This window comes from Vitis vinifera, chromosome 2 (assembly GCF_030704535.1).
Source record: "Vitis vinifera cultivar Pinot Noir 40024 chromosome 2, ASM3070453v1".
Lineage (NCBI taxonomy): Eukaryota > Viridiplantae > Streptophyta > Magnoliopsida > Vitales > Vitaceae > Vitis > Vitis vinifera.
The window spans coordinates 9,129,149-9,154,919 of NC_081806.1; the positions used below are offsets into that span (position 1 = coordinate 9,129,149).

General features: G+C 33.5%; 2 protein-coding genes across 6 annotated transcripts in view; one reads left to right on the top strand and one right to left on the bottom strand.

Annotated features, from left to right (window-relative positions):
* The window catches only part of LOC100253932 (uncharacterized protein At4g17910), a 50,498-nt gene extending 44,512 nt beyond the window's left edge, over window positions 1-5,986 (bottom strand). Inside the window, exons 1-5 of the mRNA XM_010665123.3 lie at window positions 5,432-5,986; window positions 5,282-5,345; window positions 5,141-5,186; window positions 522-655; window positions 95-168 (exon numbers count right to left, since the gene is read on the bottom strand). Coding sequence (XP_010663425.1) covers window positions 95-168; window positions 522-655; window positions 5,141-5,186; window positions 5,282-5,345; window positions 5,432-5,481 — 368 coding nt within the window. The 5' untranslated portion in view covers window positions 5,482-5,986. The remainder of the gene's footprint in view (window positions 1-94; window positions 169-521; window positions 656-5,140; window positions 5,187-5,281; window positions 5,346-5,431) is intronic.
* Window positions 5,987-13,442: 7,456 nt separating this feature from the next.
* Window positions 13,443-23,269, top strand: LOC104882319 (replication factor C subunit 3). Of its 5 annotated transcripts, XM_059734367.1 has the most exons (17): window positions 13,443-13,853; window positions 13,955-13,987; window positions 14,086-14,151; window positions 14,261-14,423; window positions 15,392-15,522; window positions 16,109-18,195; window positions 18,934-19,643; window positions 20,052-20,162; window positions 20,252-20,284; window positions 20,620-20,800; window positions 20,901-21,079; window positions 21,164-21,300; window positions 21,508-21,603; window positions 22,135-22,204; window positions 22,289-22,357; window positions 22,476-22,542; window positions 22,813-23,269. In XM_059734367.1, the coding sequence occupies exons 7-17, from the start codon at window positions 18,957-18,959 to the stop codon at window positions 22,854-22,856; spliced, it is 1,674 nt and encodes a 557-aa protein (XP_059590350.1). In that variant the 5' UTR covers window positions 13,443-13,853; window positions 13,955-13,987; window positions 14,086-14,151; window positions 14,261-14,423; window positions 15,392-15,522; window positions 16,109-18,195; window positions 18,934-18,956; the 3' UTR covers window positions 22,857-23,269. The 5 variants fall into 5 exon arrangements, with proteins under 5 accessions (XP_059590350.1, XP_059590342.1, XP_059590347.1 ...); XM_059734359.1 differs by having other exon boundaries at window positions 16,157-19,643; XM_059734364.1 differs by lacking the exon at window positions 15,392-15,522 and having other exon boundaries at window positions 16,109-19,643.
* Window positions 23,270-25,771: the final 2,502 nt, after the last annotated feature.

Here is a 25,771-nt window from a genome sequence, read left to right on the forward strand (position 1 = left end):
TTTTGCATTCATCTAAAGAACTTCTCCAAGAAAAGATAAAATTAAACACAATTAAATACACACACAAAAACATGTAGACAACAGAAAATCTTACCTTTTAGCTGCAATAGAGAAGAGCAGCACCAACATCAACAAAATTGCACATATTTGTGTCCATTCTGCTAGGACCTGTCATAAGAAGTTATTTCTGATGAGAAAGACCAAGTCACTTATTACAGTGGAATATAAAACTCATTGAAGAAGGGGAAAAAAAAACCATGAAAACAATGACATGAGAGCTGCTTAAGCACTTAAGCTAGATTGCAGATGATTAGAACCATATGAGAAACTTTTCCTAGGGCCGAGGTACAACCAAAAGAACTTACTATAAGAAGTTAACATGCTCAAAACATCATAGCCAATGTGGAAACAAGATATATAAACCTCAATAAGAGAATACTAAGAAAAATAAACAATGCACTACTCAGGCGCTCATTGCTTCACTGAGAACAATAGTTTTGGTGCTACTGGAGAAAACTTACAGTTAAAAATAAAAGGATTGGAAGAACAATGACAAGAAAATCCACTGTCATTGTAGCCATGTAAGCCCAAGAATTCTTAGAAACAACAGTTGCATTGTCACTTTTCTTCAATGAGGTCTCAGTAGCCCAGGGATCTGAAGAAACAAAACAGCATTCAATTAACAAACACATACTCTGCATCATGTATCATAAAAACTTACTCAAATAACAGAGTGAAATAGCCTATAATGACTTGCCATCAAGAAAATGGACTTACAAATTGCCAAAAGGTCTCTCAATTTTGGAGGACCAAATGGTGAAATTGAAAAGGAATGTAGTAAGCTAGAGGCATAATGAGCTAACATTGAGTTGAAATAACAGAGATGTGAAGAACTCTAGTTTCTAACATTTCAAGAATTCAACCTATGGAGTCACCAACTTTCCTAGAAGCTTAAGTAGATAGGTAGTAACCTAACAAAGTATATTAAGCTCTCTTTGTTTCTTGGGTGTTCCTTGGGTGCTATCTACTCTATGGTCAGAGAAACTCTTTTAAGGTGGCATGGATCCTTTGTGGAAAGAAGCCATAAGAAGGTTTGTAGAGCTGCTCCTTTGCTCATTTTTTTGACAATTTGGAAAGAAAATAATCAAAGGCCATTACAAGAGGCAATCTAACCATGCTTTGAAAAGCTCTTTCCTTAGTAATCTCTTCATGTAGATAAACTTCTAAAAAAAGGAAGACCCAATGCTTTCGATCGATTTTGTTGACTGGTTAGCTTCTTGCTAAGAACACAGTACTTCCTGCTTCCGAAGCGAACTCACCAGTTGCTCTAGGCACTTCCAGCAACTAGGAGCATATATGTGTGCTTGGTCTACCTCTCATTTATTGATGAGTTCATTAAGTAGTGGTTTTAAATGTCATCATAACAAAAACAGGAGAAATTTTTCCCTTACATGTACTACAGATCCAGTAGCGCACATCGACAATAAACCAATCCTAAGTGTTGTCAAATCATTCTTTAAAGATAAAAAAATTGCTCTTTGATCAACAAATCAATTAGAAAATGAATTAGAAAATACAAAAGAAGAATGAGGTATCTTTCCAAGAGATACAAGAACCAATCAAAAAAAGAAGAAGTACATCTAGGAAGCTCCAGGTCCAAACCAAAATAGGGACTAGAGCAACAAAAAGAAAGAGGGTATGTCTGAAGAAGGGGTACAAAAATGAAGAGGAGAAAACCTACGATTTCCAAATAACAAAGGCATTTGAATGTTCCTGAACAAAACTCTCCAATAAGAGGACTACCATCAGCCAAAATGCCTTCAAGGACTAGAAAAGGATATAAATGTCTAACTTATTTAAGGATAACTGAGATAAACCGTACAACTCACTTTTCTTCCTTAGTCCATTTTGTAACTCTAAAGACACACCCAAACAATGATTTTTTGAATTCCAGTTCTCTTAGATTCCCTAACCACCAGAAAAGCTCCTACTTCCACCAGCAGCACACCCAGTGAAGGGCCAAATAAGATCAGGTGGACTGAGTCAAGGGACATCATCATATCTAAGGTATTGCTTGTCTGACTGTGGCAGAGAAGATTTAAACAGGAAACAACACCCCATGCAACAGCTACTTGCAAGAAGGCATGGGCCATGAGATCAGCCAAATCTGAAAGGAAGGCTAGAACCAATGTTTTAACAGGTTAAAGACAGTCTTGAGGCGTTTTACCTAAATGAGGTGAGACGTTAGCCTCGAGGCAGAATGAGGCAGAAACCTCAACTTAAACAAACAAATAATAAAAAATAAAAATAAAAATACTCACAAAGTCACAAGAAAATTAAACAATAAAAAAGATAAATTTTATAATGATAAAATTAATTATTTTTCATTATTAATAATTTCAGCTCCCTCTCGTGATTTTACCAAATAGTTTTCAGCATTACTATTACTATCACTAATAGGATCCTCCAAGGAATATAATCATATCCATTGTTGTATTATCCTCCCCAGTGGTGTAAATATCCACTCATCCTTTTGCTTCTTTGTCCACCAATTATAGTGGTATCTGTTTTTATCTATCAATAAAATAATTATATATGAGATCAACCACTAGGATAGCCACCAATTCCCTTATTCTTCTCAATCTCTCTTTTTTATTTCCATTTTAAAAGGTTAAGTGGAAGTTAATTAAGCCCTTATTTTGTAAAAAGTTTAACCAAGTAGGGACCAATAAAAAAACTCATGAAATCCATTTCAAAAGTCCATAAAAGCATAGATGATAGAACCCATTAAAACTCATTGACCATTAAGACTTAAGCCTCTTATAAAATGTATACCAAAAACCCAAAAAGGCTAAGACCCTTTCGATATTTGAGGCTTAGGCCTCAACATCCTTAAGATATAGCCTCAAAGCTATAAGCCTCCATAAGGTGAGGCTTAAGCCTCAATCACCCTAGTTGAGGCAAGCTTCGAGGTGTAAGCCTCAATGGTCTTTTAAAACACTGGCTAGAACTCCAAATTTTCTTTTTAAATGCAATTAACATGAAGAGGAAGTTGATAACAGATAAAAAATAATAAAAAGAGGCAACCACCAACACATAAAAGACATGCATCCCTTGTTTGCATTGGAGTTTAAGAAGGTGGATGTAACCATTTTTTTACTCTTTCTTTTCTTATATTTCATTCATTAGAACTCAACATCTTATCATGCTAGACTAAAGAAAGTAGCAATTTTTCACTAAATAGTAATAAATCAATATTACAGAATTTTAGGAACGCTTATTTTGAAATATGGGCCGTATTTCTTTCATTGGGATCTTGCCTCATATGGAATGGCCAAACACCACATCTTATAGGTGTTTGGGCTTCCACCTTATATTTTTATGTGGTTAAATGCACATATCTTTCCTTGAAGAAAGTAGTCTTATAATCTTGTGTGCCTCTATACGCATTCAAGAAAGGGCTTTTCCAACTTAGGGTTTTTGTTGGGTTGAAGAAAATGATGGTAAAAGCAACACCGACCATTTTTCCTCCATTCTTTCTACTCTATAGAGATTATCAATGCTTTTCAATCCAATTTAACTAATGTTGGTTTAACGGTAACTTTGAATTGATTCCTAGTTTCACACTGACCTACAAAAATCTGTCATATCTATTCTAAAATATATGGTCAAGGTTTGATCCCTAAAAGCAATGTCATTTGTAAGCTCCCTTATTCAAGAGTTATGGATAAGGTACAAAATATCATCCCATCTTCATGTGATTCCTACAGCATTTGCCTAGTTCCTTTTCTATGCTAGAATATGGTTGCAAATGTCTATCTCCTCAGTCAATGCCTATCCTCTGTGTATACACTAGTTGTCGCATATGCTAGGGAAAGTTCTCTTACCCATCTCAAAATGGAAGCATTCACCCCGTAAGGTGAATGAAGGAGCAAACCAAAACATGCTAAGGTGATCATGGCAAGTCACTTCCTCACTTTCACTTGTTAGCTTTACTAGCTCCTTCACAACTCTCATCAAAAGGGTTCCTGCAATGGCTGTCCCATGCCCCTCCAAAAGGGGTTTAGGTAAGCATTATTCATATTGTGCCAAAGCATATTTGACACTTCCCTTAGACGTGCCCAATGTAGCACCCAAATGCTTCATGTTATCCACATTGGGAGCATACTTCAAAGAGCACCACCAAGTGCTTGGTACAAATTAGTCGTGCACTCTTGGCTTGCCCCAGCATCAAGTAGAAACTATTCAAAGGTCTTATTTGGTGTATAGGGTTAGACAATCAATGAAATGAGAACAGCTCAATGCTGGTGAACCCATTTCTACTGGATTGCAAAGAAGGGGAGACCACTTTACAGAACATCTGTTGTTGTCACCACATTTTTGTACCAAGAGAGCTAACTAATTGTACATATGGTGCTACTTGCTAGTTGAAATCGCTTGACAGCATGTTCAGCATGGTTGACTCATAAAAGGAAAAACCCTATAAATAGGTTCAAGAGGTAAATAGTTCAATCATTTTGGGCTTTTTTCAGATTTGGACCTTTCCACTTTAAACATGCATTATCTAAGCACTTCACAATTCAAGAGAATAGAGGCAATATCTCCAACCACTTGAGCCTTTGACGGCCGGATCAAGTGGTAAAAGAATGGGGAGGGTTTGTGGGAGGTTCTAGGTTAAGTCTCAATGGGGACAAAAATTTATATATCTCCAACCACTTGAACCAGACATTTCACCATTCATGTAATCAATCACCTCTGAGAATAACTTCCTCTAAACACTTTGTATTCTCTCTATCTTCATTGTTGCTATTCACTAAGTTGGACTTAAAAAGACCTATTTACAATTAATTATTAATTTTAATATATTTATTCCCTGGTGCCCATCATTTTTCACGTTATTACAAGGGTTTTTAAGCAGAGTTCTAGTATTATAATTGATTGCCTTGTCCCTTTGATTCCTGTGTTCATTAATTATTATCATATGTGGTTTGTTGTCCAAAAAAATTGATAACTTGTACGAGATGGAAAGGTCCTTTCTCCCCCAACCACTGGTATTCATTCAATTCCAATTAAAAGAAACAGAAAATATTTATATATGAATAGACCGCAAATAGCAATTCAAAAGATGAAAAAACTTTACCAAATAGGCGATGGAAGGCAATCAAATGTCGCAGAACAATCAGACTCTGATAACATAAAACATCAAAGAATGTGGTTGTTAAAAAAAAAAAAATTAAAACATATTTAACTAGAAAAACTACAAACAATCACAGAAACTTACAGGGACTACGGTCGAAAGTGCAACAATTTCAAGAATGGACGATCCTGTCAAGTTGCTCACAAATCTGACACCAAAACAAACCAAATGTGAGGAAGCATAATAAGAATATACAAAAGGATAGAGAGATCTAGAGAAAGAGGGAATGGTAACTGCTCTTTTAAATGTTTGTTTGGATTGAAGGATTTTGCGAGAGGATCCATGGATGAAGAGAAGGCAAACTGAGAGAGTTCACAGAGATGTAACCGGTGATGAACTGGAAAGGATTCGAATTTCAAGGTATATTTTCAAGTCGACTGTGATTCTCATGGAAAGAGAAAAGTGTGCTGCAACTAAAGGACCCGAATAGAAACCAGAAAAAGAAGTCGGATTCAGAGAAAGGAAAGAAAGGCTAATCCCCGAAGAGAAAGAAGTCGAGCCATGAGCGGCACCGACGGCATGACATCGCTGGCCGGCAGTGAGTAGCAGCAGGAGTTGGAGGAAAGGAAAAATGGGTATGGTGGAATGGATGGAGAGAGAAAGAAGAGAAATAGGGAAAGAAGGATAGAAGGGAGGGGAGAAAACGGGTGCCGCCAGCTGAAGAAAGGGGGGACGGAGTGGCCGACGGCGACGTCGCCGGCGACGGGTGTGCGGATGGAAGAAGAAGGAAGAAATGATTTTTTGTCTGGGTCAGACGCCATTTTCACCCAAAATTCCCGAAAATGCCTGTTCGTTCCTCTGTTTTTTTGTTTTTTTTTTTATCAAAACAAAATAAAATAAAATAAATAAAAGACATTTCAAAAATTAAGTTATCACTTCCTTTTTAATCAAATAACCCTTTATTTTACTTTAGTTCTTAAACAACTATCATTAATTATAAAATATTAATTAATAAGAAACAAGAGGAAAAAATAAAAATTAAATATATAATTTAAATAAATAAATAAATTCATTTTCTATTTTTCCTTTCCAAAACTACTGGTAATTTTATTAAATTCATTTAAAGGCAAACAAAACTCATTAACCTAGAAATAAATAAATGTCGGTAGTGATTGTTTTTTGGCTAAATAGAAAAAATCAAAATATTTTTTTTTTTCTATTCAGCTACTTTTAGTCTGTTTTTTGGTTGAATAGAAAAAGTCAAAATATTTTGTTTTTTCTATTCAGCTAATATTTTGACTTTTTCTATTCAGCTACTTTTAGCTGAATAGAAAAAACAAAATATTTTGACTTTTTCTATTCAGTCAAAAAACAAACACCACTCTGTATTACACTCTAACCAATTCTGACCTTTTAATATTGATGCTAATGGATAAACACGATTGGAAATGGAAATTGCTCTTTATTACAAATATTGAAAAATGTAAAAAATGATATTGACAACATTCATATTTAGAAAATTTTAAAAATGTGTAAAATATTGGCTTTACAAGGCCATTCAAATTGGTCTACTACTCCGTTATTTCAACAAAAATTTGAAAAATTAGGAAATTTTGACGACATATCTAAAGGCAAAAATTCGTCAGTGGGAGAAAATTCGTCCTAAAAATCGATGGCATGCGAAGATTTAAATTAAAAAAAAAATCATCTATTTTTTAGGTGATTTTTTTTTTCAAAAAACCCTTTTTTAAGAAAAAAAAACTATCTATTTTTTTAATTATTTTTTCTTATTTATCTTTTATTTTAATTATTACACCCTTTTATTTTATATTATCTTATTTTAAAAATTTTCTATCACTTCACTTTAATTTTTTTATATTTATCCTTCTAATTTTAATTAATTTTAAATGTTTTTATTTTAAAATATTAAAAATATAAATTTATTAAAAATTACTAAAATATAAAAAAAAATTAATGAAATTCTAATATTTTATAAATTAAAATTAATTTGATAAAATAAATTATTAATATAATTTTTAATAATTTTAATTATTTAAATAAATTAATTTTAATAACAAAAGAAATTGTCACCACAAATTTGTAACAAAATTTTAGAAATTAAATCTCAAATAAAATATTTTATGTAAATGGATTTAATTTTTTTATTTAAAATGTAATAAAATATATTTTAATAAAAGTAGTTTTTAATTTTTAAAATAAATAAATATAAAATAACTTGAAAGAATTTAAGTTAATTTAAAAAAAAATGATAAGCATTATCTTTGATCATAGTAAATTACACATACAAAATAACTTTAATATGTGTATTCTTACTTATTGAAGCTTTTTAAAACATTTTTAATAATTTATATTTCATTGATATTTTTATTAAAATATTTATCGTTATTTTAGATATCCCTAAAATCCAAGTACCGATATATTCATATTTATTGATATTTTAAACCTTGATTTCAACTCTTTTTCGATAGTCATGAGCAATCCACAATTCAATTAAAATAAATTTTTCCTTGTTCCCCAAATTTCAATCAACTATCCTTTATCAATCTATAGAATCACATCAACTAGAATTCGCAAAAGTCATTCCCGAAACAATTAGAATCAAGTGTTAATCTTCACATAAAGCCTTAGGAATGAATTTTGATCACCAAAATCTTAAGAAAATAGTTCACCGTCCACATGAATAGGCACATCTAAGACAACTTTGCAAGTGCTTCTACGCGGATCAATCATCTACATGATTAGTTAGAATGATTAAGCAAAAATAGAAAAAAGGGTTTTAATCTTCTTCCTCAATAATGATTGATCATTCAACTCTTATGTACAATGATTAATTGTTTAGCTTTTGGGAATAAACTATTGATCTTTCATTAGAACAAATGATCATTATCTTCAATATCGTTGCTTCAACTTTTCTATAAAATCAACTCGACCCCTATCATGATTAATCATTCTTGTAAGACAATCGATTGTTTTACTAACAAGCAAAAATGATTGATCACTATTCTAGGAACACTGATTGTTTCGTTGTTAATATCAAACCTTCAATCCTTCAACAAGGCAACGTACTCTCAATTATAATTAATCATTTTGGTAGAATTATTGATCATTTTTTATAAGATCATCCTTCCAATCAATTAGGGTTGGCAATAGAGCAAGTTTGGGACGGGGCACCCTTATCCTATTCTCGTCCCAATCAAATAATTTTCTCCCATCCCGATTTAACAAAAAACTTGTAATCCTATCCCTGCCTTGTTAATGCAAATCCAAAATGTTGTTAATGCAAACCCAAATTCTAAATGTATCATGGATTTGGACTTGTCTCAAGATAAATCCTCACATCAAGACCTTGTCAAATCCTATGCTTCAACTTCTTTAATTTCAAGGCTTTTGCATTCATCCCAAATTGTGCCTTTGGTTAAAGACTTTTATTTATTCTACAATTTTAAAATCTAATGAAGAAAATCACAATGGTGTTGTGGGAATGCTCTAGATGATCAAGTTTGCTACACGTGTTTGAGGTAGGGAGATGTAATATCTTAAATAAGCTAATGACATATAAGATTGGGGTCGTGGATGAGAATGATGAGGTCTAAGACTGATTTGATGTGGTTGCGAAGGAGTTTCAATGGCTGAGATTGAAACAAAAAGAATGGGTTTTAGTTGATAAATGGAAGGAAAAAGAAATAGTTGAAGAAGTGGGATCATATCCAAGGGGTTAGTGGTTGAGACTAGAAAAAAGAAGAAGTTAGAATTAATGTGTGAAAAGAAGAAGGAATGAGGTAGGAAGTGGAGGGAGGGGTTGTTTGCCCTCTGCATTTGAATATGAGAAATGGGTTTCAATTGTTCAACACGTTCAATCTAATTCTAAAATAAATGTTTAAGAATATATTTGAATAGAGTTTTTTTTTTTTTTCACATTTGGGGTGGGGTGGGGTAGGGCGGGACGAGTTAGTATAAAACCCATACCCGCCCAAACCTGATTCGAGTTTTTGAAAATATCCCCAAACCCACTCCATCCTCGATTGTAATATTTTCATTCACGTCGCAATAGGGTTGGGATGGGCCAAATGACCCGAATATCTCGTGAAGTTACCATCCCTGCAATCAATTAGTTAAGTAGCATACTTAATCACAATTAATCATTCAACAAAGACAATTTATCATTATGCATATCACTCATTTCCAACAAAGTAATAGACCTAATTCATGATAAATTGTTCTAACATAATGATTAATTGTTTTGTTAATGGTCAATGACTTTCCCTTCCTTAGACTACCTTAAATCACACAATGATTGATTGTTTCATGAAAAATTGTTTGAAAAAGTAGGCTAATTCAATCTAAGGTAATCACTAGAATGGGGTGAAGAGGGTAATGATCTCTTTTTGCAAATTGAAATTGTATGAATGCAAGAGATAATTATATGCAAATATATAATAAACCAATATAAAAACAATTGCATATAAAGTAAAAGAGTAAGAAAGAGAGAATGCAAACACAATATTTTTATAGTGGTTTGACGCAACCTAACCTACATCCACTCTCCTCTAGCTTCCATCCCAAACTTGAGGTTCCACTAATTTAGACTTCCAAACCAAGTCTTTAAGCAATACAATTATATTATGGTTCCAATCTATCCTCTTGGACTTTTGGCTCCAAGCACCCTTTACAAACCTCAAGAGATACCTCACTCTTTAATAACTCCTCAAGTGATACCCCACACTTGAGAATCCCTAAGTGATATCTCACACTTAGATTCTTTTTCTCAAAGATTTACAAATGAAGATAATAAAGGATGTCACAATATCTTAGTACAAAACTTTAAGGCTCAAATGATACAAGAAAACTAGGATAGAATGATATACTAATGATATGCAAGTTTTAGAACAATGGTGCACTAAAAAAATACTCTCACAAGGCTCAAATATATTCAAGAAAGGTTTATAAAGTTTAAACTCTTGAAATAATGAAGATTGGAGCCATTTTATAGAAGAAAAAGACCAAACTAGTCATTAGGGGTTCGACCGGTTGAGCTGCGGGTTGACCAATTGACTAGTTGTTAGCATTTAATGCTTGACATGTGACCGTTGGACCTTGATCGCCCTTTAACTGGACCTCAATCGGTTGAGGTGGGGGGTCAACCGGTTGAGGTTCAACCTTGACCAATTGAACAACCGTTTTGGAAGAAAGAAAATGTTTTTTTTTGCATCCCTCGATCGGTTGAGCTAGGGGTCGATCGGTTCAACCGATTGAGCTGTTTTTGGTTCACCAACCAACTTTTTCAACTTAAAACCTTTTAAACAAGTTTGAAAAACATTTGATACACGGTTTTAGTTGAAAGCATGAAATTATCAATTTAAAATGATTTAAAATGAAAAAAAACTATTGGATGATTTTGGTACATAAGTAAATAATGTAATGCATAAAAATTTTAGTGCACCAACAACCTTACAAAAAAATCTTATGAAGCTTGGGTCTTGAAAAACATTTCTCTTTGAGGTCTTCTTCTTCTTCATGATTTCTCTTTAGCTTGATTTGTCTTTATGATTACCACTTTGGAAATTGTCTTGCCTAATCATATTTGAAATATAATCATTAGTTTTAAACCTTGTTTTTTTATCATCAAAACCGAGATTAACAAAACTTTGGTTTCACAAAAATGAATGATCATTTTCCTTTATAGATTTTTCAACCTGTTTTTTTTTACTTATTTGAAGCTTTCTATTCACCTCATTCATTCAATGTTTCAAGCCATTATCTTCTAATTCTCATCTATTATTACCACTAAATGGATCCCAATACATGTTAAGCTTTATTTATACTTTATACTTTTTTGTCATTCTAAATACTGACATGACAAGCATAACTAAAATTACACTAAAAATACTATATATATATATATATATATATATATATGTATATATGTATATAAATACAAGATTAGCAACAAACTATAGGGAACTTCGGATTACTCCGTTCCTTGGCCTTAGATCATATAGGATCCATGTTATCTACCCTAGGCTTCTATATATCTAATGTAGCAAAAAAAATGGTATCAAAACCCAATACAAGAAGCAAATTAAGAGAATATAGCGAACATTTATACCTTTGATTTGGATGTTCCTAAATCGTTTCCAAGTTGATGAAGACGTCGAAGAAGATTCTAAAACCGTAGAAACTCCATGGAACTTGTTTACTTAATGTTTTTCCATCTGATCACACCTCACGTAGATTTAGGTAGGAAAAAGTATGGGTTTTTCTTTCTAAGGATAACTAGGGTTTCTTTTTCTAGAGACTCTCTAGAATATGATAAACAAAAAGTCTAGAACCCCAACCCTCAAGGGGATATTTACAGGGCTCCATGTGGGCTTAGGTCATCTACTTTAACCCACCTAGGTCATAATCAATTAATTAATCCTATTAGGCTCCGATTAATTAACCTTATTAGGCTCTAATTAATTAATTAGTCTAGTTCAAAGAGACAATTTATAAGATTTAATGCAACCTTGCGCTTTTACTAAAACACCCTTATGCACACTTATGAACTTAAAACCTAGATCCCTCAAAACAACACATGCCACTATGAACTAGGAGCTCGAGTGGGGACCATCCAAACCCATAGAAAAATACTAACTCCCTTATAATCTAATTTTGAAGTTGATTCAAAATTTCACTAAAAAGAATAAACTACCCTCCAATATCCTATGAAATTACAATGAGCTAAAGCTTAGGTTTGTGCACTTTAGACCCCCCATAAACTGATGTTCATAATTTAACAAGTTAGTACTATCAACTTATCAAAATTCCATCTCTAATTCTTGAGTTACGGATTTACCTATTATGTGATCAAATAACATACTCTAACTCTAAGAAACATATGTCAAATTCTAATGAAGGAATTGCTATGACCATAGTCTTCTTGATCATATGTTCTTTGGATCACCCAAGGGGATACACTGTTTCAATCTCATGAGATATCATAATACCTTTATTGAGAATACTTGTTGTCATCAACCTCTATCAACAATGACTCGATTTATAAGGATATATTACCGCATTAAGGTTTCACTCATAGATCTCACCCATAAGGCTAATTAATTAATTATGACCCAGGTGGATTGAATTAGGTGACTCAAATCTAATTGGGCTTAAGTCACTTAAACTCACTAGAAGCCCTATACATACCCCTTAGGGTTAGGGTTTCCTATACCCCCTTTTATTATTTTATGCTAAAGAGACTTTAGAAAGTGGACTCTAGTTTTCCTATAAGAGAGAAAAGTTCACTCTTTTCTTGTGTCTAGAGCCTTGTAGGCAGAAAAGTCCACTCCAATAGAGAAAAAGTCACTATCTAAAAAGATTCATAAGCCATAAAATAAAATAAAACAAATTTGCCAACATACAACGTAAACTCATTATCCTAACAAATGAAAATTGATAAAAAAAAAAAATCATATAAATGCTTAAAAAACTCAAAAAAAAGAAAAGTAATAATACATTTTTTGAAGTTGTAATTTGTAATCTCCAAGAACAATATGCAGAACTTGAAAACATATTTAATACTAAAATGATGATTTATTTAGTTTGGATATATTTAAGGATATAAAAGAAATGATGATATAAATATGATATTTTTATTTAGAAATATTTTTTTATTTTATTTACAAATATACAATACTTATTAAGAAAATTATTATAGTTTTTATTTCTACTATCGGTTAAATAGAATTTGAAAATAATATAACTAAGGTTATATTTGGATATACTTTCCATTTTTATTTTTTAAAATAAAAAATTCTATACAAAATATAAAAACTTTTAGTAAAAATTTACCATGTATTCTTAAAAACCCTTTTCAATATTTTAAAATTTTAGGAATTAGAATTTTTTTACTTTTTAATTTTTGTTTTTTTAAATGTCTTCAAGTATCATATCTACCTACTTAATTTTTTGTATAACAGTGTCTATATTTCTTATCGGACTTCTTTATTTAATGAACTATCATTTTAGTATTTCATTTTTTGAATACACATTAAAAAAGCTTAAGAGACATAATGACATACAATATATTATGGGCAAATGTATGACTAAGGACAACAATGCCTAGGTGGTCCTTGGCCACCACTTTTAAACAACATGCTCGGGTTTGAGCTGGCCCTACTACATACAAGACCTTTTTAAAGCCAACTATCTTTTGCTTACATGGAGGCATGACATGGCATAAAATGCCGATAAAGTAGGGACATGGTGTGATCTAATGCCAACAAAGTAATAGAAAAATCAGGAAAATTGTGAGAGAATCATGAAAAGCTGTCGATTCTGCTTGATCAAACATCTCTTCCATATATCATGTTGGGCCTATCGACAACGGAAATTTCTATGATCCAAGGAGATATTTTAATTCTTGGGTTCCGTATTGGTTTTTGGCGGTTTTTCTGACCTGGAATAATGTATGTAGTAGTGCTGGGAAGGGAACATTGTTCCTAACTTGTTGAAGCTAGAGATCAAAAGGCCAAGCCCAGGTAGGAAGCTGGGTGAACTTGTCAAGAAGCCCAAAAACTAACATTAAATCTCGCCACGCTCCTCAGTCCTCACGCACGCTAGTTCCCTCTCTTCGCCTAAATCTCTTCTGAGTTCTCCAAAGATGCTCGCTCGTCTCGCCACCGAGGCTCGCCAGATTTTCCGTCAAAATCCTCAGGTTTTCTTCTTAGCTACTCTCATTTTCTCTCTGTCAAGTCACCTTCTGATTTTCTTAATTGACCTTGGTTTTTCTTTTCTGCTTTTTGTGTTCTCCGCCAGACTTCTCGATCCTTCTCCACTGCCCTAAACTACGTGAGTTCGATACATTGATTCTATTGATCGCATTTGATTTTCGATTATTATTTCTGGTGTTTATTAATAAGTGTTTTTGGTGAAATTGGTATTTTCAGCATCTAGATTCTCTGGATAACAACCCTAGCATTCCTTGGGAGTTCAATGATGCGAACAAGGAAAAAGTGAGAAATGCTCAGATTTTTGAATCTCTAAATAATTGTGATTAATGTTACGGTATTAGATAATTGTATTGAAGTGATCTTTGATATTTACATATACTTTTGCTGATAGTTTGGGAAATGGAACATTACAAAAATGAAGGATAAACCAATATTCAAGCAATAGCAAGTATGATGAATTGGAGAAGTCTTTGTTTGAAATAGAGCGAGCTAGAGCTATTTTTGAGCTTGCAATTGCTCAACCTGCATTGTATATGCCAGAGTTATTGTGGAAGGTACTTGTATAAGGATTCTTCATTTTGGTTAAATCTCAAATACAAGTATTTTTCCGTTCAGAGTTTTTTGATTTAGTAAATTGAAGGATTTGATCCTTGTCCTTAAGTTCGTAGTCACTCTTTCTTCTGTCATCATACAATGCTATTGCAACTGACCATGGTATGGTTGTTAAATATCTTATTGCTTTATCTGAATAAGCATAATTGTAAGGTGCCGAACTGCTGTTTGTTATTATGTTTCTCGATTCTTACAACTGGAGAACGATAATGTAGACTGCTTTCAGGTAAGAAACATAGCCAATAAGAGGAAATCGTTGAAATTCTCTTGTAGGACAAAAATCTGTTTCCTCTAAAGCTTGTGAGTCTTGGAGAGAAAGTAGTGAAGTAAAAGTCTAAAACAAAGAAGGTGGATGAAAATACTAATGGTGTTAATGTGAACCCTTTTACGAGTTTCCACAGGAAATACCTGATATGACTTACAAGACAACTTAAGAGTGAGCATATAATCTATTTCTCTTAACACAACATTTTCTCTTCGTAACCATGTTTTCTCCTCAAAAGAGGAAAATTTTAAATCTTCTCTTTGTTTTTGTTTTTGTTCTTTCTTTTTCTTTGTCATACTCATTAGGGGCAAGAAGGGGAAAATTTTGGGTAATATGCTGTGTCTCACCTCAGCTGGGTTCAGAATTGTGACAGATTCAGGCTGCAATTCCCAAAACAAATTGTGGGTTAGGTTGAGCTGTAGGGTACATATTTAACTGCTGATAATAGATTAAACTAAATTGAAGGTTCTGGACTTCATGTCTTACAGTGACATCATCCTGTCCCTAATTTTACTGGAATCTAGAGGCTGTTGCCTTCTCTTCAAGAGGAATTTTTTTTTTTGGTAGAACCATGCTCTAGTTTTAGACAGCATCTTGTCCATTTTCTGCAATTCAATAACATTTTTGTTTTTCTATCATTAATAGATAGAGTAGAGATCATGTATTAAGCAGAGGGTAATGGATTCTGCAAGATCAATTTTCCATCCTGAGTTCATGAACCGATAGTTTTCCAGCCTCTGGACTGTGATCAGATAAGCAATATTGTCAAGTTACAGGTAAGTTGCTCAACACTGTTGTTTGATTGCTTAAAAATGAAATTTTCGTGAATATACCCTTTTTTTTTTTTTTTTTTTTTGCGTTTAAAATTGTTTTTCTGATGGAATGGGGATCAAGATTTATCCTAATTAGTGGTATATCACAATGACCTTAATGATGTAGAAACTTCATATTTTCCCATGCCAAATTAAGTCCCCACACTGGTAGAGTTCTTAAAGGTGCAGCTTGGGTTCTGACTGGACAACCCAACCTTGGATTGGTTTCATGTTTTCTTGCTCAGAAGATGGTTGGCCTGTGAACAGTAGATGTTTTGTGTGAATGACTAGGGTATATTTTATTGTGTGTTGAAAGACTGGATCTTTTACAACCTTCCAAAAATGTCTGCATAACATTGATCAATTCTTTGGGTAGATGTAGAAGATAACCTTCATCTTTCTCTTCCTGAAGACTCCAGTATAATTAGCTTCAATGCTTTCAATTTGATCATACTTTCTATTTTTCTTTCCGTGGAATTTGCTGCTTAGTAGTATTATTCTCCTTTAGATGCAAACTCAGCACTGTTTATAATTTGCATGTGTTTTCTAGTTGGAACGGGTACAATTGAGAATAGCAGACCAGAAGATGAAACCCCAGGTGACCAAAACAGAGATTCAGCTCCTATGAAGTCTTGGGTATGACCCCAATTATGGTGCTAGGCCTGTCAAGAGCAGGTGATCCAGCAAAATGTTGAAAATGAACTTGCCAACGGCATCTTGAGAGAAGAATTTAAGGATGAGGATACAGTGTTGATTGACACAGAGGTCACGACATTTTCCAAAGGCCAACTTCCCCAGCAAAAGCTAATCTTGAGAAAACTGGAGCCTGATTCCGATACACCAGCTGCAGAAGGCCAAGAAGCTTTTTCACAAACCATGTGAACGTCTTTTTTGTAGTTGTATGGTCACTTCTAGTTTTAACTCCTTCAAAAATCTATAAAAATATAGTTTATATAGAAATGAGCATCATCTCACCTTGCATACTCAATCCGAGTGTAATAGATATCTCTTTTCTCATTTGGCTTAAACACTATTCACTTTTCCCCCAGATTGCCTTGGTCTTATTAACACAAAGCAGTATCAGAAGAGACGCAGGACATCTCTTTTCTCATGGTAAATATGTGATTTTTTACCATGATTGTTTTTATGAAAAAATAATGTGGCCACAAATTTTATTTTGTAGTAAAAAGTGACATGTTGTCACAAATTTATTTTGTGGTAAAAAATGATATGTTGTTGCAAATTTATTCTGCTGTGAAAAGTGATATATTGTCATAAATTTTATTTTATAGAAAAATTATTTATTTTGTTATAAAATATAAATTTTATGGTTAAAATAATTGCCCATGGACTTATAATAACAAACTCATTACAAATAATTATGTGGTAAAAAATCTTTTATTACAAAATACTCATTTTTAATCATAAATTAATTTATGGCAAAAACTCGGAATTGTTGTAGTGGTTGTGCATTTTTTTGGATGAGATCATCGTTTCTTTTGTTGAGCTCTTCCATGCATAGTAGCATTTCCTCTTGTTTTCATGGTTGACAAGCGGCTTTTCTTTCATCCCATAAGTGGCTTTGTTTCATCCTTTTGGCTCAAAGCTATCCAAAATTGATCCCATATGGAGACCTGAAAAGAAGATGCATGGTTAGGATAAGGAGTGGGCTAGTTAGGTTGACCATCCTCTGAGGATCAAGTCAACCATGGTTTGTTATTAGAAAACTAACCGATAGAAGTGTGTGTATTCATTTACACAGGGATGAACAATTCTGCTTATAGTTTTATAGGAAGAGAATTGTGTCATATTTGGTGTCATCCTTAACAATGGAATTATAATGTTATATATTAATGATCGTCTGTTTTACCTATGTTATAAATTAATATTTTTGGCCATATATTTAATTATTAATGATGGGTTTTTTTGTTTAAGAATGGTAGGAGTACGTGTTGCTCTCTCCATTTTGAGTGTTAGATTTTGGTGACCTAAATTCTATTTGGTTTGACCCGAAAAATTCATGGTGTGATATATGTGGTGAAGAAAAATTATGAGAATTTTTAGGGTTATAATGTTTATGCTTATGCAATAATCGCTTGATTTTCCCTATTTTTATAACAATTTTTGACGGATTTTTCTTTTCTTTTACCCATGGTTTTTTCCATCTAGGATTTTCAATATAAAACCGTATGTTCTTATTTTGTTGTTGCCTATTCTCATTTTTCCTGTAATACGTACTGAGAGTGGTCTCTCATCATCCTCGTGATGAATTAATGCCTAATGATGAGGGTTGGCCTTGCTAGGGATACGTGGACTTTGAACATTCTGGGTCTCTTTTGAATGTCGAAATCTGCCTCTACACCATGCTTCTTTCATGGTGATGACATGCCTGTGCATCAGTCACATGGCAAACAATCCATTTTTTGATTCCTGCCCTAAGCATGCATATTGCGGTTGACTACCAGTTTGTGCTTAGTTTGTTGCAGGATGTTCAAATCAGGTTGTCAATACTTCTGGCAAATAGATACAACTATTAAACTTTGTGACATTGAATCCAAATTGGTGGTACTGAATTAAGGATCATCCCAGGATCCCAAAACCGATATTTCTACTAACCATGTCATTTGATTGTGAGAGGTATTAGTATTGATTCAGCATCTCAAGATTCCATTATCATGTCAAATTTTAGCTGAACGTATTACTGTCATAGGAAGGATTTTTTTAATTAATTTGTTGGCAACAGACATGCTATATCCTTATTGAGCAGAGTCTGTATCATATCCTACAGCAGTTTCTTGTGTCAATTGCATGAATCTTGATTCGCTATCTCCATAAAATCTTCTACTATTGTCTACTCAAATTCTAATAATAGTTCACATATTGTACCTTGTCATGTTGAAGTGATTAATATGCTATTTGGCTTCTGGGATACAAACAGTATGTCTTAACAAAGAATATGGTGTTTGATTGAAACCCAATGATAGAATAGTTCAAAAGCGTTAATCTCTTGGCAACAATGCTGCCAAACATATTGTTGACTCCAAGATTATTCACGACAATAATCCATTTGAATCACATGGAAGCAACCCAACTAAGTGCCTGGTTTAAGGTTACCATTGATCATCTCACCTAGTTATAGTCGGGTGTTTCTTGGGATGATCTATCCTTAAAGCCATTGCACATCCCCATTCTCTAACCAGTCCTCGAATACTTCACCAGTCTTAATTCTCAACAGAGGAGATAACCAAGCAAAGCTTCCTAAATAACAAAAGCTTATTCATAGTTTGGTCAGCACAAATTGTTAGGACTGATCCTATTTATAAACATCGAAATCATCTAATGAATCTGTTCTCATTTTTTCCACTCAAGCATCAGCAAGCAACAGCAGTCTGAATGCAATGCCCAAACTTGATCCTTATCCGGCCTCGCCATGGAATTCTGAGTCTCAATATGGAGGAAACAATCACTGCCACTCGCCATCAAACGCCACACCTTCTACATGTTGGGGGAAGACTGTAGGGCCATTCAGAAACCGTAAGAGCTATGATATTAGCACTCAAGAAAGCATACATCAGTTGACTCAAAAAGCAGAGGCTACATACTACGATGAGCGTTCTGATTCATACTACCGTGGAATATTGGAGTTGGAGTCTGTGATTAATCTTAGACGCAAATCCACAGGGTGTAGTAGTCCCGGAAGGGATAGCCATTACACAGCTACAACTGCAACTTCTGGGGCAACTAGTCTCTTCCTTAGAATATGGGGCCATTCTTGCTTCCACAGTAGAGAAAGTTTATTTCCTTCCTCAATTGGTCAGAAGCCCTTACGAAGGAGAGAATCAGCAGAACCATCATTAACAAATGAGAAGAAGAAGAAGCTGGATGTCGATTTGATGAAAGATGATACGTCCCCAAACGAGAAGTCACTGAAAGAGAAAGCACCAGCTGTAGTTGAACAGATACCAACTATGATGATTTTTAAGGAAAAAGTGGGGCAAAAATTCAAATGGGCGGATAGATATCAACCAAGGACTCTGACCGACTTTATCTGCCATCGGGACAAAGCCCACATGCTTCGTTGTTTGGTAAGACAAACATTACTTAATTTCCATACTACAAAATATAGATAATTTCTCTAGGTAACTTCATATTGGTACATACAGAGCGCTCTCAATGGATCAAGAACTTAAATCTAGACAGTGCTCTGATGTTTTATGGCTGCAAACCAACTAAACAGTAAAATTGGAAAAGGGAATTAATAATTGCTTTAAATCAACCAGGCTCAAAAAGAAAAAGGATACATTGACCTTCAAGAACACACTGGGAACCTCAACTTCATGATTAGTACTTGGCACAACTGGTCCTTTTCCCTGCAATTTTCTTCCCACTACAGTCTAGTCTGGATCCTGGGAAATTATAAAATATCCTTAGACAAACAGGTAGGGAAAACTGGCTTTTTTAACTGCTTATTTAGGTTTTTGGTGAATCCTCAGGTGAGAAGCGGACAATCTGATCACTTCATATTTGAAGGAGCTCCAGGAGTAGGAAAGAGAACCATGGCCAGGGCATTGCTTGGAGAAGTGTTTGGAACTCACAGACTAGAAGTAAGCTGCAAATTCCAGTTGGAATGCTAGTGGTATTGTTTTTCTTTGTTTTCTGGATTTAATAATGGTCACTTAATTACGTTTTTCAGACAACGGAGGCACTCAAGGATTTCAACTTGGAGGTTAAGTACCAATGAACCAATTGGTTAACTAGTTAACTGGAAGCAACTTGTAGAGAATAGACTCCTTATATCCTCTTGAAATTTCTAAATGCCCAATTTTAACTGCCGTCTTTGTACTTAAACCCAAGAATACAGTCTCAACTTCCATATACAATAATATCCCATTTTCAACTTCTTTCCAAAGGTGTTGCTGGTCCTTCACTAGTTTATAATGTCATTTTTCCACAAAACTTCTTACCCGAATTTTGTTGTTGGTATTGGTTCACTTTGAGACTCATCATTTTCTAAGTACATATATAAAGGTTATACATATTCATAGCTAGAATGTATAACAGGAAGGTCCAAGTTCCAGCATCCAAATAAATGTGAAAATATCGGCACACCACATAGAGGTCAATCTATCAGAATTACAAGAACTCGATGCAGCACATGTTGTCATGGAACTGATTAAGGAGTCATCTGCAATCGCATTGAACCAAAAGCAGTCGCAGTGTGACAACACAAGTAGCAATCGAGGTATACATGTCTTATTCTTTAATCCTTCATCACATGGTAATTTAAGAGGTCATGGAAATTTAATTTAAAATGTTTTAATTTTTCTTGTTACACTTTGCAGCAATTATTCTCTGTGGGGCTGAGAAACTGTCTGAGGGTGATCAACTCCTTATCAGAGACCATCTACAGACTTATAGAGGCCATTTCAAGGTCTACTTCTGCTATTCTGGGACTTCAATGCTTCAACATCTCAAGTCCCTTTGCACTGTTATTCAAATTCCAACACCATCCAAGGAGGAGGTCATTAGTTGCCATTGCTCATTGTTGAGGGTCGACTGATTCAGTGCACTAGGTTCTGATGTGATGCCTTTTTCTATTCTTCAGATAGTTGAAGTGTTGGAGTTCATTGCTAAACATGAAGCAATAGAGTTGCCTCCCAGATTGGCTGAGAATATGGCAGAGAAGGCCAAGCATAGCGTTCGACAAGCTATACGCTCCTTTGAGGCCACTTGGAAACTGAAGTAAGAAAATCAAGTGGCAAATACGAATTTAAATATCGGTTTCTTCATTTTTAAAAGTTCTTTCTATTGAAATCCTTTTTAGTCACTCTATTCTGGCTTCTCAAGCTGTAAACGCAACAAGGTATACAGTTCCTTTCCCTAAATTTAATATTAAGACAAGGAAAATGTTAGATTATGCATTTCAATTGGTCATTGCTATACTTGCAGTTACCCCTTCAAGGAAGATCAGGAGCCTATAACTGGCTGGGAAGAAGAATTTGCAGAGATTGCTAAAAAAGTCATTGCGGAGCAAAGTGCAAAACAGTATGCAGTTTCTGATCATTTGATATCACTTAATCATTGAAGCTAGCACCACAAGACTTTTGAACATCCTTCAACATCCAATTCTCATAGTCAATGCTGATTAATGATACTAAAAATCATTTCAATTTGCTTTGTAGAACAAAGTATTGAGAGAAGCATTGTTCAAATACATAAAAAGTTTTGAGTGTTCCACACTGATTTAAAACCAAGTAGCTAGCTGTTGCCCTAAAGAGTTACGTAACCTTCAAGAAAAGCAGCAATTTCCAACTAAGTTCCAGATTTAAAACCAAATTGTGGGACCTTAATTGTGAACATAAGTTTATTGATACTCATCATATTGATATATTTTCTGCAATGTATTTAAAATATTTGCGCTCTCGCTGAATTAAGACAGTATACTATATCCTTAAGTTTAGATTATTTCATTGAGTTGTTGGCTTAGACCAAATTCATGCTCTGCATTCATGAGAGTTGCTTAATCCCATAATTACTTCACCAAGTTCACACTCCATTTATGATTTCTTTACACAGATGGTACAATATTAAAGAAAAGATTAAAAACTTGATAGCTCACAATGTCCCGTCTGAGATCATTTTCAAGGTAAAGGCTTTCCACCCCAAATTCAGCTGTCTTTTTGGTTAAATTATTCTGCAATCATTAGTAAGCATGCTTGCTGTTCTGCAGAATTTGGTTGGAGAATTGAAGAAGCTTTTGGATGATAAACTGCCATCGACAATCAGTGATTTGTGTAAGGTACAGGGAGTAATGGGTCTATGGAGCTCATTATGTTGTAGTCCACTTTTGAATTTTAACTATGCATGAAGTCCAGTATAATCTAACACTTAGACGAGGCTGTTGCATTCAAAATCAGGATGCAGGTTACTATGATGGCCAGAACTTGAGCAATGGAAATGCCATATCAGGAGGAAGGATTGAAGGTACTTAGATCTTCTTCTTGTGATAAATCAATACTTGAAGCGTGCCTATTTAAAGGCGAGCATGAAGTACACTCATGTCCATATACATATATTGACACACATGCTCTCTCTCTCTCTCTCTCTGTCTCAGTCATTCACTCAAACACACACACACACATACAAACACAAGTATATAGTATCTCATTTTCAATCAAATGTGGTTCATAAGAGTGTCTTTGCATGTTCTTTCTTAATAGTCTCTTAACATTTCTTAAAGTACTTGATTGGCAGAATTTGTAGCGAAGTTCATGAGTGCCTACCAGAAGCAAATTTGAGGGCTGGATATTTATTGAGGATGTGTTGATCAAACTAGACCAAGACAACAAAATTCTTTGGTGCCCTTAATTTGAATGATTTATGACAAATATTGTTGAGCAAAATGCCTTAGTAGCTACAAACATGCTGGAAGACGTGTGAAAGTTATTTTTGAATTGAGGAAGCTTAGGAATCTGTTAAGAAGGCTGCTGAGGTGTAAAGAGATGCTGAAATTGAGGCTGCAACCATAAACAACTTAGTCAATGAAGCTGATAGAGTTTCATGGAGCTGTTATGCTGCTATTGTTATTTTATAGGAAATAGCTGTTAGTTCCAGCTATTTTTGCTGCTTTTCTATTGTTTTTTTGTTGCAAACTTGTGTATAAATGTTGCATTGATCATTCAATAAAAGTAGACATTTTCGTTGTCTCATATACAACTTTTGGTTGTTGCTTCCAGCATTTCTAGTGTAACGCCCAAGTTTTTTTTTTAGGGGCAATTTAGGAAAATATTAATAATAATTAATTAATTATTTTAATAAAATGGAAGAAGGGTGAAAAGGTAATTTTAGGAATAATACCCTAGGTATAAATTAGAATTTTGTTCTTTCTGTTCTTTTCTAAATCGCGTTCTTGTTCGTAAAGAGTTTATGAGAACGTAAGATTGGAGTCATATTTTAGGGTTTGAAGAACAGATCTCTATAAGTAAGATTATAACCCTTAGATTAATATTTTAAATTCATTAGTTAATTTCAAACACATTAGATATTTTTTGGAAAATCCAAATCTAGGTTAGGGTTTGTTTATTTAACTTTTAGATCAAAATGTTTGAAAATTTGCAAGTATAGGTTGATTTATTGATGAAAATAGGAAAATTTCAAAAATTTCAATGGAATAGAAAAATAAATAAATAAATTTAAAATGAAAAAAAAATCAAAGGAAGAAAATAAATTTTAGATTTATATAATAAATAAATAAATCGTTTGTGGAGGCGTTAGATTGAAAGGAAAATAAATAAATAAAAGGAAGAATTACATGATTTCTGGATTTTGGAGGGTTGATATAGATACTTGTATTTGTTGTATTGAGACATTGTAGTTGTGTGCACGTTGTTGGAAAAAAAAATAAAATGTGTCAGGGTTAAAAAAGAAAGAAAAAAAAGAGGCAGTGTGCATTGGATGGAAGGAAGGCCTTGGAAAAAGAAAAGGGAAGTACTTGCTTTGCTTTATTGGTTTTGTGTGTATCGAGACAAGTGGGGAATGGTTTGGGTGGCTATTGAATTTGATAATTAATAAAATAATAGTATTTAGTTTTAAATTAATAAATAAGATAATAGTAATAATGGTTTATTGTAATAAATAGAATGAGAGATTTAGTAAAAAAAAAAAAAAAAAATTATATAGAATTTTTATAATGAAATAAAATTGCAATTTAATTAAATTAGTAATGTGTTATTAGAAACAAATTGGGAATTTGTTAATTTTATTTAAATAATGAATAAATTAGTTAAATTAAAGATAAATAGTAATAGTTATTTCTCTTATGTTATATTAGGTGAAGAGTAGATTTTCCAGAATTATTTTTCTCCTAAGTTTTCGAGGACTTCTTTTGAGGTAAGGGAAATTAATGCAATTTTTTTTTTTTTTAGAAACAAATTTTTATATACATCTTTTGGAAATATTTTGAATTAATATTTGTTTTATGCATGAATCAAATATGTTTTGTATGAAGAGTATGTTAGAACTTTATATTTTGTTTACAACAGAGAAATGTGGAGATATTACGTTTTGCAAATTTGAAAAATTGAAATAAGTGTTTGACTCTAGTTTGTTTGGCCCTTGTCAACGGGATATAATAGTTGATCTTTACATTTCTTGGAAGGGAATGTAATTGATTTGGACCCCAACCTCTAGGGGTTTGGTTAGAAGTTACTAGTACTAGTAGTGTTTGGTTCCGTTCACCTTAAAGGAACAATTTAAGGCTAGCCACCTATTTGAAAAGTCCCACCTAATTGGGCACTATTTGATGTTTGATGACCAAAGTAAATAAATGATTTGAATGTTATGATCGAATTTGATATGAAAATGTTTGAATCAGAAATGAAAGTGTACAATTAAAAGTTTTGAATGTATTGGCAAAACTAGCTCAAAGGTTTATGAAAATAATTAGTTATGATATCTCCTATTTTACAAGTGAACTTGAAATATTTGATCCATGGACTGCATTAATGTTCCTTATTGGGTTGTGAGCTCATTCCTATTTGTTGACTACTTTTCAGGTACCCTTAGTTTGGGTGAGGAGTGATGGCTAGGCTAAGGAATGGTCATCATTAGGATTTGACTTAGGATTTTATGTTGGATTTTGTTTAACTATTAGTTACGTTCATTTGGATCTTTTGGTATTTGGAAGCTATTTGGATATTGATCCTTTAAATTTTATGTTAGTTCAAAGTTGAGTTTTGGAGATTTTGAAATTTGTTTTAGGACTTGAATTGTTTAAGTTCGCAAACATTTGGACAATGGATGTTTTAGTTTTGAAATTGAATTTTGAGGATTTTAGATTTTGTTTTGATACTCTGAACAGGTATTTGGTAATTGGTAACTTTCGATTACAAGATAATTGTTTGGGTCAGGTTACACTGTAAGCCTTCGGGTTTGAAGTGTGAAATGACCGTCATGCCCTTGGAATGGGTCTTGGGGCGTGACAGAGTGGTATTAGAGCACTAGGTTGTGATCTTGATGGGAACTTGTTTAGTTTACCTTTGGGAATAGATGAGTGACACATTAGTTTAAGTTTCAACTTCATCTAGTCTGATTCCTTTTATTCCTTACAATTCTGATTTGCTTATTTGACTTCTTAGCGACTAATTTAGTTATACCTGTTGCTTTATAGGACACCATGCCACCAAGGAGACCTGCATCTTCCCAAAACAATCAG